Here is a 12,508-nt window from a genome sequence, read left to right as displayed (position 1 = left end):
TTGTTGTGATGTTTCAAAACATAAACACCATAAGACTCATAAACAGAGCAAAACCTTTTGTAAAATGAATCACGTTTTAATTCATTACTACATGAAATTGCTATTTTCATGATGCGTTTCTTTTTTGGGAGAGTATATTTATATAAGAGACAAAGTATGGTCGTTACATGACATTCCATTACATGGACTCTGATAACATTTTCCCTGTGTCGTATTGAAGGTTATATGACGTCATCGTGATCGGTATTGGCGTATCTATCACAACACAAACTGCAGACTTATTGGAGTGATATTTGGTCGATCTGTCTGTTGATTTCTTCGATCGTCAGTCTGATATTGGTGTTTCTTGTAAACTGTTTTCTTTTCGTTGAACAGATCAAATACGTAATGTCTTTATTTAACCATGTTATGTAATGCAATTATATGACATTTAAAGGCCGAACTTAAAAGTTGCGTGTGTTATAGAAATACGAGGAATGTTCTTTTTGTTAAAGAAATATGTAAAGCCGTCTTTGAAGACGGAACGGTCTTGACATCGTTCATCAAAGACACTACAACAGCCACACAGGAACGTTGCCATGGAACGACCTCGTCATATCAACACCAGAGACAATAAACACTGTTATCCTAACATAATAAATTCGGATGACAAAGCTCTACAAATCGGATATCTAAACAGGGGGAAACGAGATCGAGGAAGCGAAAACACCAAGAGACTGTAAACACCCTCAGCAGCGACTGGGGCCCCCGAAGTGTTAAGATCGAGGTGTCAGATTGTACGCGCCTTGGGGTCGGGTTTAAAGCCTGGTGCACATCTTGTCTCCAGCTGACCTAAACTCTGTCAGGAGTCTTATGATGATGATACTAAATAGTTTGTTTTGTCATTTTGTCTATCTCTATATCGGTCACATATATTTCGTAACTGTTCCTATCGTTCCTTTATCTCCAAATATCCCTTTATCTCTTTGGGTTATCTCTGATTATCTCGGGGCGGCGGGGTAGCCTAGTGGTTTAAGCGTTGGCTTGTCACGCCGAAGACCCGGGTTCGATTCCCCACATGGGTATAATGTGTGAATCCAATTTCTGGTGTCCCCCGACGTGATATTGCTGGAATATGGCTTAAGGCCGCTTTTCACAATCTAAAAGCGGCCTTTAGCCATACTCACTCACTCACTCAACCTGATTATCTCGTAACTATGTCGTCCACTGATCGACACTTTCTTTATTCGTACCGGGTTTTTTTTCAAGAATATGGCCTAACCCCAAGAAGATGAACAGCTGTAATAATGTCGTCATTAGTTAACAGCACTCATTTGTCTGGGAAGTTTATATATGAGGACGTTCATACGAGATATCGTTGACAAAAACGCTAAGCAATGTCTTAAGACTTAGGGGAGGATAATATTGGTAAAATATAAGAGGCATTACCGTCATTAATACAAGAACTGACTAAAGTTCACGCTATCGTCTTTCACGGGGAACAGTATTCGTTATTGCATTATTTAGATGATACGTTCTTGAAGAAGTAGCCTGGATTGAAGAGCGTGGTAGCTGGGATTAACTCTACTTTCTATGTGTTTTATTTCCTACATTTGCGCTTCGCGGTGTAGTGAGAGAAGATCGCCATGCCGGTCGAGTGGATAGCCCAGGGCCCCATTTCTCAAAGTTATCGTACCGCTAAGACAATCGTAAGTCTATGTTAAAGTATGAGAGTTACGACAGTCGTAAGTCTATGTTAAAGTATGGGAGTTACGACTGTTGTAAGCCTATGTTAAAGTATGGGGTTACGACAGTCGTAAGTCTATGTTAAAATATGGGAGTATGATTGTCATAAGCCAGTCGTAAAGTCTATGTTACGACAGTCGTAGGTCTATGTTACGACGACAGTCGTAAGTCTATGTTAAAGGTATGGGGTATGGGGTTACGACAGTCGTAAGTCTATGTTAAAGTATGGCGGTTACGACAGTCGTAAGTCTATGTTAAAGTATGGGAGTTACGACAGTCGTAAGTCTATGTTAAAGTATGAGAGTTACGACCGTCGTAAGTCTATGTTAAAGTATGGGAGTAACGACTGTCGTACGCCTATGTTAAAGTATGGGAGTTACGACAGTCGTAAGTCTATGTTAAAGAGTATGGGTAGGGGGTTACGACAGTCGTAAGTCTATGTTAAAGTATGAGAGTTACGACAGTCGTCTATGTAAGTCTATGTTAAAGTAGTCGTAAAGTATGGTAGACGACAGTTACGACTGTCGTAAGCCTATGTCGTAAAGTATGGTAGTTACGACAGTCGTAAGTCTATGCTAAAGTATGGGAGGTTACGACTGTCGTAACTCCATACTAACGATGGTAGAACCCCCCACAGTTTAACATAGTCTATGCTAAAGTATGGGAGTTACGATCATCTTAGCGCTACGATCGCTTTGAGGAACGTGGGCAGCTCCTATAGTAACCACAACAGGACAGGTAAATAACGCCGCTGATCCTCCGGAAGATGAAACAACATCTTGCACTCCTTCCCAGTACCAACCCTGTTTCCAACTTCCTCCACGTCGTCTCTCAATCGCCAGCGTTGTTTACAGGAAGATACGGTGATTACAAAACTCTAAGTAACCCCACTGTTCATGAATAATTCTCCTGCATTTCAGAAGCGTGTGGCGGTGTTTTTCTGAAGTAAAGCAATCCTCTCAGTGTCAATCAATTACACAAAGCTCCACTCCGGAACACTGCCTCTGTTCTGTAAAGAGGCATCGTCAAGAAACGGGAATGATGTGACGATGGAAGTAATTTGCTGTAGACATTGAAAAACACCCCAGGACAACCGGGCGATCGGTATACTTCATTTCTTTATAAATGAGGATCTTGAGACCCAACAAACATTTTTCAAACATCACTCAGCTCTGACACTTCTCGTCGAGGGGCCTTTTACCGCGATTGTTAGAAATATTTCAACCATATCACAGCACCGTACTCTATAAATATACTGGGGAATCGAACTCGGACCTTCAGCCAGACAATCCAACGCATAACCCACTGGGCTACTTTACCTTCAGTGATATAATTGTGACTTTGATAAAGACAACGTGGGGTGTTGTATATCAGTGATATTACAAAACGGTGTGATGGCAGTCATCTTTAGGTGATCAAAGAGAGATCAAAGACATCAATACATTAGATCACTATCTATCGTCTACCATCATCAATCTCGATTTGATGGATAATCTAAGTATTTATGCACATGGCTAGACAATACTTCAAACTGGAATGTCAATATGAGATCTGCCTTAAGAAATGCAGACACAGATTGCATTTTACACGTTAATTAAGATTCGTTAGTCTAAAAAATGCCTTGTATTGTTAACATTATCTTGTTCAAAGTGGGGCGGTGGTGTAGCCTAGCCGTGAAAACGTTCATTCGTCACGTCAAAGACGCTAATTCGATTCCCCACATGGGTACAATGTGTGAAACCCATTTCTGGTGTCCCCCGCCGTGATATTGCTGGAATATTGCTAAAAGCGGCGTAAAACTAAACTCACCCACCCTTGTTTAAAGTGCTACAACAGTCTCAATTAGGTACTGGTATCGTACTCTTTCTGTTCAATATGAATCATCCTTGGATGGATTTATTTTAGCTACTAAACTACGTAGTTTGTGTTTAAGCCAGAGGAGTTTCCTCCCAAAGAATATTCAATTATGTACCGTTTTCAAACATCTTTGTGCGTAAGTCTACATTCATGCATTCAATCTGCATGTTTTAGCATGTTTATGTATAAAAGGAAATCCTTTGTGGGTAATAAGGTATTATCATTAAACGCAGCTTCTGCAACCGCTGTGAGATTCTACAGATCCACCTACACGATCTATAAGTTGAACTAGTCCTGGTTACAGTTTCCGATCTGCCTGTACTTGTTATGGTATTGTAATGTTACATGCACAGCGTTTTGGGACTAGCATCTAGCGCTGTGCCATTATGTAGCTCACAGGACCAGGAACCGTGAACGAAAACTGCCGCAAGGTCGTGTTCACCGTCATGCTCTGGAAGCTGTAAGGGGCGGTTTAAGAGTAATATATTTACTTATTTAGTTGTTCAGATATTATTATTGTACACTTTTGTCATTGTATTTGTATATCTGATGTAGGTATAAAGGGGCTGAAAGTGGCGCTGTAACATGACATCTACTTATCGTAGAACGTATATCATTATATGAACGATATTGAATACGTCGGTAATTGAATACACAGGCTAATAACGTTGTCTGTGTGGTGTAGTTAAGGGTTTCCTTAATGGCAAACGTACAGCAGGATTCTCCAATTACAGACATATTACACCATAGGAGTTTCCAAACACCTGGACCACCTGTTTCGACATGCTGTCTTCACGAGATAGTTCTTTCCCTCTCAGCGTCAAGGTAATTCGTAAGTCTCATAATTCTTGGGCATCTTCTAAGATCATTTTGTGGAACAGGACCCCGGAGGATGCTGAGAACATTCGATTCCTGTATTTGTCTGATGAGAAATAAAAGATTCTATGTGTGAACACTTAATTTATTATCGGGGACGATGGGTAGCCTAGAGGTTAAAGCGTTCGCTCGTCACGCTGCAGACCCGGATTCGATTCCCCACATGGGTACGATGTGAAACCCATTTCTGGTGTCCCCGTCCGTGATATTCCTGGAATATTGCTAAACGCGGCGTAAAACCATACTCACTCACTCACTCACTCTAAAAAGTTGCACAGTGTGCCGTGTGCACACCATAGACATTGCTGCAGTCTCGGCGTAGTAATCCGCAACTGTCTCTTCGAAATTCTAAACTGAAAAGTAATAATTCAAGTGTGTATTTATGACTCAACTAAAAACAGCTAGGACGTCTTTTACCAGATCTAATCTTTTTTGAAAGAATAGAAAAAACAACATGAAACCAAAATGGAATCGAGCATTTTTGTTTTAACCATGGAAAGAGTAAAATTGACCGCACTACACAACGTAATATTATCGACACACCTTGTCAGCTTTATTGGGGAGAAAAGCAGCAAGTGATGCGGGTGTCAGGGATTAACAACAAGGGTGACACCTGTGAGCAGGTGTATTGTACTGACAAACCTTGTCAGCTTTATTGGGGAGAAAAGCAGCAAGTGATGGGATGTCAGAGATTAACAACAAGGGTGACAGCTATGAGCAGTTGTATTGTACTGACAAACCTTGTCAGCTTTATTGGGGAGAAAAGCAGCAAGTGATGGGGTGTCAGAGATTAACAACAAGGGTGAAACCTGTGAGCAGGTGTATTGTACTGACAAACCTTGTCAGCTTTATTGGGGAGAAAAGCAGCAAGTGATGCGGGTGTCAGAGATTAACAACAAGGGTGACACCTGTGAGCAGGTGTATTGTACTGACAAACCTTGTCAGCTTTATTGGGGAGAAAAGCAGCAAGTGATGCGGGTGTCCGAGATTAACAACAAGGGTGACAGCTATGAGCAGGTGTATTGTACTGACAAACCTTGTCAGCTTTATGGGGAGAAAAGCAGCAAGTGATGGGGTGTCAGAGATTAACAACACGGGTGAAACCTGTGAGCAGTTGTATTGTACTGACAAACCTTGTCAGCTTTATTGGGGAGAAAAGCAGCAAGTGATGCGGGTGTCAGGGATTAACAACAAGGGTGACAGCTATGAGCAGGTGTATTGTACTGACAGACCTTGTCAGCTTTATTGGGGAGAAAAGCAGCAAGTGATGGGGTGTCAGAGATTAACAACAAGGGTGACAGCTATGAGCAGGTGTATTGTACTGACAAACCGTGTCAGCTTTATTGGGGAGAAAAGCAGCAAGTGATGCGGGTGTCAGAGATTAACAACAAGGGTGACAGCTATGAGCAGGTGTATTGTACTGACAAACCTTGTCAGCTTTATTGGGGAGAAAAGCAGCAAGTGATGCGGGTGTCAGAGATTAACAACAAGGGTGACAGCTATGAGCAGGTGTATTGTACTGACAGACCTTGTCAGCTTTATTGGGGAGAAAAGCAGCAAGTGATGCGGGTGTCAGGGATTAACAACAAGGGTGAAACCTGTGAGCAGGTGTATTGTAATGACAAACCTTGTCAGCTTTATTGGGGTGAAAAGCAGCAAGTGATGGGATGTCAGAGATTAACAACAAGGGTGACACCTGTGAGCAGGTGTATTGTAATGACAAACCTTGTCAGCTTTATTGGGGAGAAAAGCAACAAGTGATGCGGGTGTCAGGGATTAACAACAAGGGTGACAGCTATGAGCAGGTGTATTGTACTGACAAACCTTGTCAGCTTTATTGGGGAGAAAAGCAGCAAGTGATGCGGGTGTCAGAGATTAACAACAAGGGTGACAGCTATGAGCAGGTGTATTGTACTGACAAACCTTGTCAGCTTTATTGGGGAGAAAAGCAACAAGTGATGCGGGTGTCAGGGATTAACAACAAGGGTGACAGCTATGAGCAGGTGTATTGTAATGACAGACCTTGTCTGCTTTATTGGGGAGAAAAGCAGCAAGTGATGCGGGTGTCAGAGATTAACAACAAGGGTGACAGCTATGAGCAGGTGTATTGTAATGACAGACCTTGTCAGCTTTATTGGGGAGAAAAGCAGCAAGTGATGCGGGTGTCAGAGATTAACAACAAGGGTGACAGCTATGAGCAGGTGTATTGTACAGACAAACCGTGTCAGCTTTATTGGGGAGAAAAGCAACAAGTGATGCGGGTGTCAGGGATTAACAACAAGGGTGACAGCTATGAGCAGGTGTATTGTACTGACAGACCTTGTCTGCTTTATTGGGGAGAAAAGCAGCAAGTGATGCGGGTGTCAGAGATTAACAACAAGGGTGACAGCTGTGAGCAGGTGTATTGTACTGACAAACCTTGTCAGCTTTATTGGGGAGAAAAGCAGCAAGTGATGCGGGTGTCAGGGATTAACAACAAGGGTGAAACCTGTGAGCAGGTGTATTGTACTGACAAACCGTGTCAGCTTTATTGGGGAGAAAAGCAACAAGTGATGCGGGTGTCAGGGATTAACAACAAGGGTGACAGCTATGAGCAGGTGTATTGTAATGACAGACCTTGTCAGCTTTATTGGGGAGAAAAGCAACAAGTGATGCGGGTGTCAGAGATTAACAACAAGGGTGACAGCTATGAGCAGGTGTATTGTACTGACAGACCTTGTCAGCTTTATTGGGGAGAAAAGCAGCAAGTGATGCGGGTGTCAGGGATTAACAACAAGGGTGAAACCTGTGAGCAGGTGTATTGTACAGACAAACCTTGTCTGCTTTATTGGGGAGAAAAGAAGCAAGTGATGCGGGTGTCCGAGATTAACAACAAGGGTGACAGCTATGAGCAGGTGTATTGTACTGACAGACCTTGTCAGCTTTATTGGGGAGAAAAGCAGCAAGTGATGCGGGTGTCAGGGATTAACAACAAGGGTGAAACCTGTGAGCAGGTGTATTGTACTGACAAACCTTGTCTGCTTTATTGGGGAGAAAAGCAGCAAGTGATGCGGGTGTCAGAGATTAACAACAAGGGTGACACCTGTGAGCAGGTGTATTGCACTGACAAACCTAGACACGTAATTGTGACGAACTTGGATTCAATCTCACAAACACAGGTGGCAGATCTAGATGCACCAAAGGGCCGCAACTCTGCACACTACACGCACTACACGCAACTCTGCACTACACTTGTCATTCCGGCATACCGGATATAGGTCACGGAAAGAGGCGAGTAGTTACGAATGAGTGAATTGCGGCGCCTGGACGACTGGTCCAGTGGAGAAAGGATGATAACTGAAAATATAATGAACCAAGAAACATATTATCTCCCAGGGGACAATTTTTTCACTGAAGACAAATACACTTTTCATTTCATTTCATTGCAAACTTAAAAACACGAGTTTTGAGCAAGGAAAAGTATTGTCTCCCATGGGGAAAATAAATCTAAATTTTGAGTTTTCGAAAACATTATGTTTCTTTTTTTTTTGATCCATAGGGTATAACCATGGTAATAGCATGTTGAATTTGTCACAAACAGGAGAGTTTCTGAACAAATGGCTTTTTACAGAATTTGATTGTGACGTGTTAATGTATATGTGACATAATGTCCACATCACGGGGCAGTTGTGGTCAACATAACAGTAAAAATCCTGGTTTGCATTTTTAGAACTTAACAGGAAAAACAATAAAAAATCATTAATTTGAGAAATTTCGCCAAAAGTTCTCCGCCTAAAAATGCCAATGAATAAATGCTGGTGATGCAGAAACTGTACTTTCTCATTTACAAACTCCTGTCTGTACAGTGTAGCACTCCGAGATGTCCAGCAAGGTCATCGTTACCCTCCTTGGGTCAGCATGACCTACACAAATTTCATGTATACTCGATACTTTAATTACTTTGTCTGTTTTAAATGTCTTAATATCATGTATGTCCGAATGATTTGTGACCTTCATGGAAAGGTTAGGCTTAAGACAGACACTGCTATCACATCCCGACGTTACATTTTTTTTAATGAAAATAGGTAATTTCTTTGTCATATCTTTTTAATATGTTTTAAAATTATTTTCAAATATTGACATATTCAATATTGAAAAGATCACATTTGAATGAAGAATCAATTATTTCAACTATTATGTTGATACAAATAATGTATTGTCAGATAATTTTAATCGTTTCAGAAAGTTTGTAATGAAATGGAGAAAGCAAAATAATAATAATAAAAATCCCCGGTAAATCTCCATCCATTCCGACGCAGTTTCAGAACATCACGATCTTCATGAAATTATCTTTCTGGACACAATCAACACTTGCCAGTACAGAGATACGAAATATGTTACATCTTGTGTAAAGGTTGTAAATAGGGGTTTAATCAAAGACAGGCTTGTGGTGGTGGTTGTCTGATAGCGCCTATCTGCAGACACAAACACGACAGAACAGCCAGAACACTGCAGCCTTTGTCTTCTAGTGACCACATCGTGGGCAGCACTTCAACAGAACACAGATGACTGGCGCGATTAGTCACCGTCAGCCGGATACGAAAGCGACTCTGTAGAATTGTAATTTAAAAAATATACAGTGTATGAGATATTTCATGTATATTTGTGTATTCTAACACGCAAAACGTGCTTGTAAACATTTGTTCACCAGTCAAGCTTCATATTATACACACATTTGAACATGGATGTAACTTGTGCACTTGTATTTAAATATCTGTATAGCCTCGAACCCCAACGATCCATATTCTCGTATGAGAATACTCCCGAACCGATATTTTACAATTTTGAAAGCTGAATTCTGACATTTGTAATATTATACAACGGATTGATTAAATGCAAAATGATTTATGTAAATGCATGGTTTACATAAACATTTATATCGTTCCATACAATTAGGGATATATTGCTCACAGTACAGGTTTGGATGATATCGAATACAAACACTGAGAAGGGCTAGTACTGTGTAATGTTCATTGGTTCCAACATTGTTTTCAATCTACAATAAACGCTTTTCCACCAGTTTGACGAACATCAGTAAGTTTCGTTTTACTCAGCTATATCACGGCGTGGGACACCAAAAATGGACTTCACACATTGTGGGGGAACGAACCCGGGTCTTTGGAGTGATGAGCGAACGAACGCTTCAACCGCTAGGCTACCCCACCGCTCAGTTTGGCGAGAAATGCATTGGTTGAACGAATGTAGTCTGGGAAGAGCCTCGCTAGACTAACAACTAGTCTCTGAAATGAACATATTTTACTGAAAAAAGTTCATAGTACAAAAAAAATATATAATGAAAAGGAGCCCTGAGACTTTCTTCATTTTCCTGAAGCTGAGGAAATCTAGACTTGTCACATTTTCTAGACCTGCGTGGGCTTTCTTGGATATATTTGCTTCAGAGTATGTACGACAGACTAGAGCATCGCTTGAGAGGCTTATCTACAGAAGCAGGCGACACGAGAATGTTGTGTATAGTTTGACCATTTAGACTGAACTTATCATGTGGTTCCTTTCGTAATCAGCTCCAGGAACCGACGGCTGTGTACATCGTCCTGTCGTGGTTGTCTTGGCTGCCATGTAAACAAGGTGTTTCCTCACCATGGCTCCAAACGTTTGATAACAGCCACATGGAGGCTTATACACCAGACTGGTTGGTAACAGAATATTGAAGATTTTGATTAGTATCATACAGCAACGCATTACTGTACATAGCTGCTGACAGTGACAAAAACATATCTGATGACTTTTCCTATTTCGACGCGTCCTCAACGTCACTGTATTTTTCCACTTGAACAATTGATATTCCCTTGCGTGTGTTTGTGATGATGGGTGCCACCGGTGGGATATCGTCGGGCTACGTTCATCTCGCGAACATCTGGTATCATCACTGTTTGATAGCGATACATGAACACATCCGTGTTATATAGCCGGAATTGGAATGTTTTTAGTCGCCTTTATGTAATTGATCCAATTGCTATCATCTATTTTCTGTGGATGCCGATCTGCAATACACAGATGAGTTACATCTCATACCATGCTATTATGAAATAGCAAATAACACGTCACAATTTAATTCTGGACTCAAGTCCAGAAACTCTCCGCACTGTGGCCACTTTTTGACAAGGGATTCGACAAAATTAAACATGCCGTTGTCATGAATATATGATAAGGATGAAAAAATTAATTTTTCGATTTTTTTTCGAAAACTCAAAATTTAAACTTGCTCTGAACAGTGGCCCATGGGCGAGAATGTTTCGTTTCGCTCAGAATTCACGTTTTGGTGGTTGTAAATGAATGAATATATATTCGTAAGAATCATGACACAAAATTCAACACATTTTGACTTAATTCGGCTAATTTAGAGGGATATTAAAAAATCTCTCCCATGGGCGAAAAACATTTGGCCCGTGGGCGAGAATATTTACTTTTGTTCAAAATACATTATAGCGACTTACTCTTACGCATTCCTTACAAGTATGCAGCAGTTACTTTTAAAGCAAGTTAGCTCAGTGGACACATTAATGTACACTCTGTGTACACATTAAACTAGTAACACCTAGCTCAGTGTACACATTAATGTGTATGTGTTACCTCAGTTTAATAGTAACTGCTGCATATTTGTAAGGAATGCGTAAGAGTAAGTGCAACATAATTGTAAGGCGTAAGAGTACGTGAGGCGTTATTTGAGACTTAAGAGTAAGTGCAAAATAATGGTAAGGCGCGAGAGTAACTGTGATGCGTAGGAGTAAGTGCAGCAACGTAATAGTAAGGCGAAACATTAAGTACAGCGTAATTTATGTTAGGCGTAACAGTTAGTGCAGCATAATTGTGAGGAGAGCAAGTGGAGCGTAAATGTGAGGCGTACGAGTAAAAGCGGAAGCGTAATGGTAAGGGGTAAGAGTAAGTGCAGCGTAAATGTGAGGTGTAGGAGGAAGTGCAGCGTAATATTTATCAGCGTAATAGTAAATTGTAAGGCGTAACAGTAATTACTGTGTAATTGTACCTTAAGGTAACTGTACCTTCAGTGTAAATTCAGTATAATGGTAACTTTGTAGTAATCTGAGTACAAAAGCAATCATCTGGACGAAAGGTAGAAGGACTGTCAGAAACGTTCTACGCGCAATACAGAAAGATTTATAACATAACCAAAGAATATCTTCAACTGAAAGAGTTGACCCCAACAGCAATCCACGCGCATCTTATGTCATCATTTGGGGATGGTGCGTCTTCCAGTACCGATGTCTAAAGATGGGCAGCGGAGTTCAAGACATGGAAAGGTGAAGCCTTAAAGACGATTAAAGATCGGGAAGAACTCGACAGCCACCACAAAGGGAAATGTTGATATACCAAATTGCATGATTATCGCTGATCGACCACTCACGTCTCACACCCAATACAGTTGGCATCCCTCACGAGGGAGCTGGGAATATTCAAAGGAATAACTGGGCATGACAAAGTGGTCGGCACGCTGGGTTCCAAGGGAGAGACTAAACAACAGTCAAAGAAGTAGAAACATCTACGACGTCTCCAACGACGATGTCTGTTTAATCAGTTGGCCCGGGATCATACTGGTGTACCACCCCCCGAAAGGTCAAACCAATAATGGCCAATATTCTGATTATCCGCATAGCAAACGACATGGGAATATAACAGAAAACACTCAAGATGAGAGTTGTTCGAACAGGATAAAGTACCGGCACATACCAATATTGGGGTTTTGATGTCATGATTTTGTATAATGCATGATTGCAGCTTTGAACTCATTGTCCATTCATCCGTATTCGCAAGATTTAGAACCATCAGATTTGCACTTCTTCCTAGACGTATGAAGATCCGGGATACAACTGTACTTCAGTAACCCATGCTTGTCGTAGGAGGCGACTAACGGGATCAGGTGGTCATGCTCGCTGACTTGGTTGACACATGTCATCGTGTCCCAATTGCGTAGATCGATGCTCATGCAGTTGTACACTGTATTGTCTGGTCCAGACTCGGTTATTTACAGACCATA

General features: G+C 41.2%; 1 protein-coding gene across 1 annotated transcript; it reads left to right on the top strand.

Annotated features, from left to right (window-relative positions):
• Positions 1-6,125: 6,125 nt before the first annotated feature.
• Positions 6,126-7,715, top strand: LOC124274692. Its single transcript, XM_046710057.1, has one exon. The coding sequence runs from the start codon at positions 6,126-6,128 to the stop codon at positions 7,713-7,715; it is 1,590 nt and encodes a 529-aa protein (XP_046566013.1).
• The last annotated feature ends 4,793 nt before the right edge of the window (positions 7,716-12,508 follow it).

This window comes from Haliotis rubra, unplaced genomic scaffold, assembly GCF_003918875.1.
Source record: "Haliotis rubra isolate DU_JTF1 unplaced genomic scaffold, ASM391887v1 Scf193, whole genome shotgun sequence".
NCBI classification, from domain to species: Eukaryota; Metazoa; Mollusca; class Gastropoda; order Lepetellida; family Haliotidae; genus Haliotis; species Haliotis rubra.
Note: the sequence above shows the minus strand (reverse complement) of the source record. Positions and strands in the feature narration are given on the sequence as shown.

Coding starts and splice junctions, on each gene's coding strand:
- LOC124274692 (XM_046710057.1), top strand. CDS start 6,126: ATGTCAGAGATTAACAACAAGGGTGACACCTGTGAGCAGGTGTATTGT.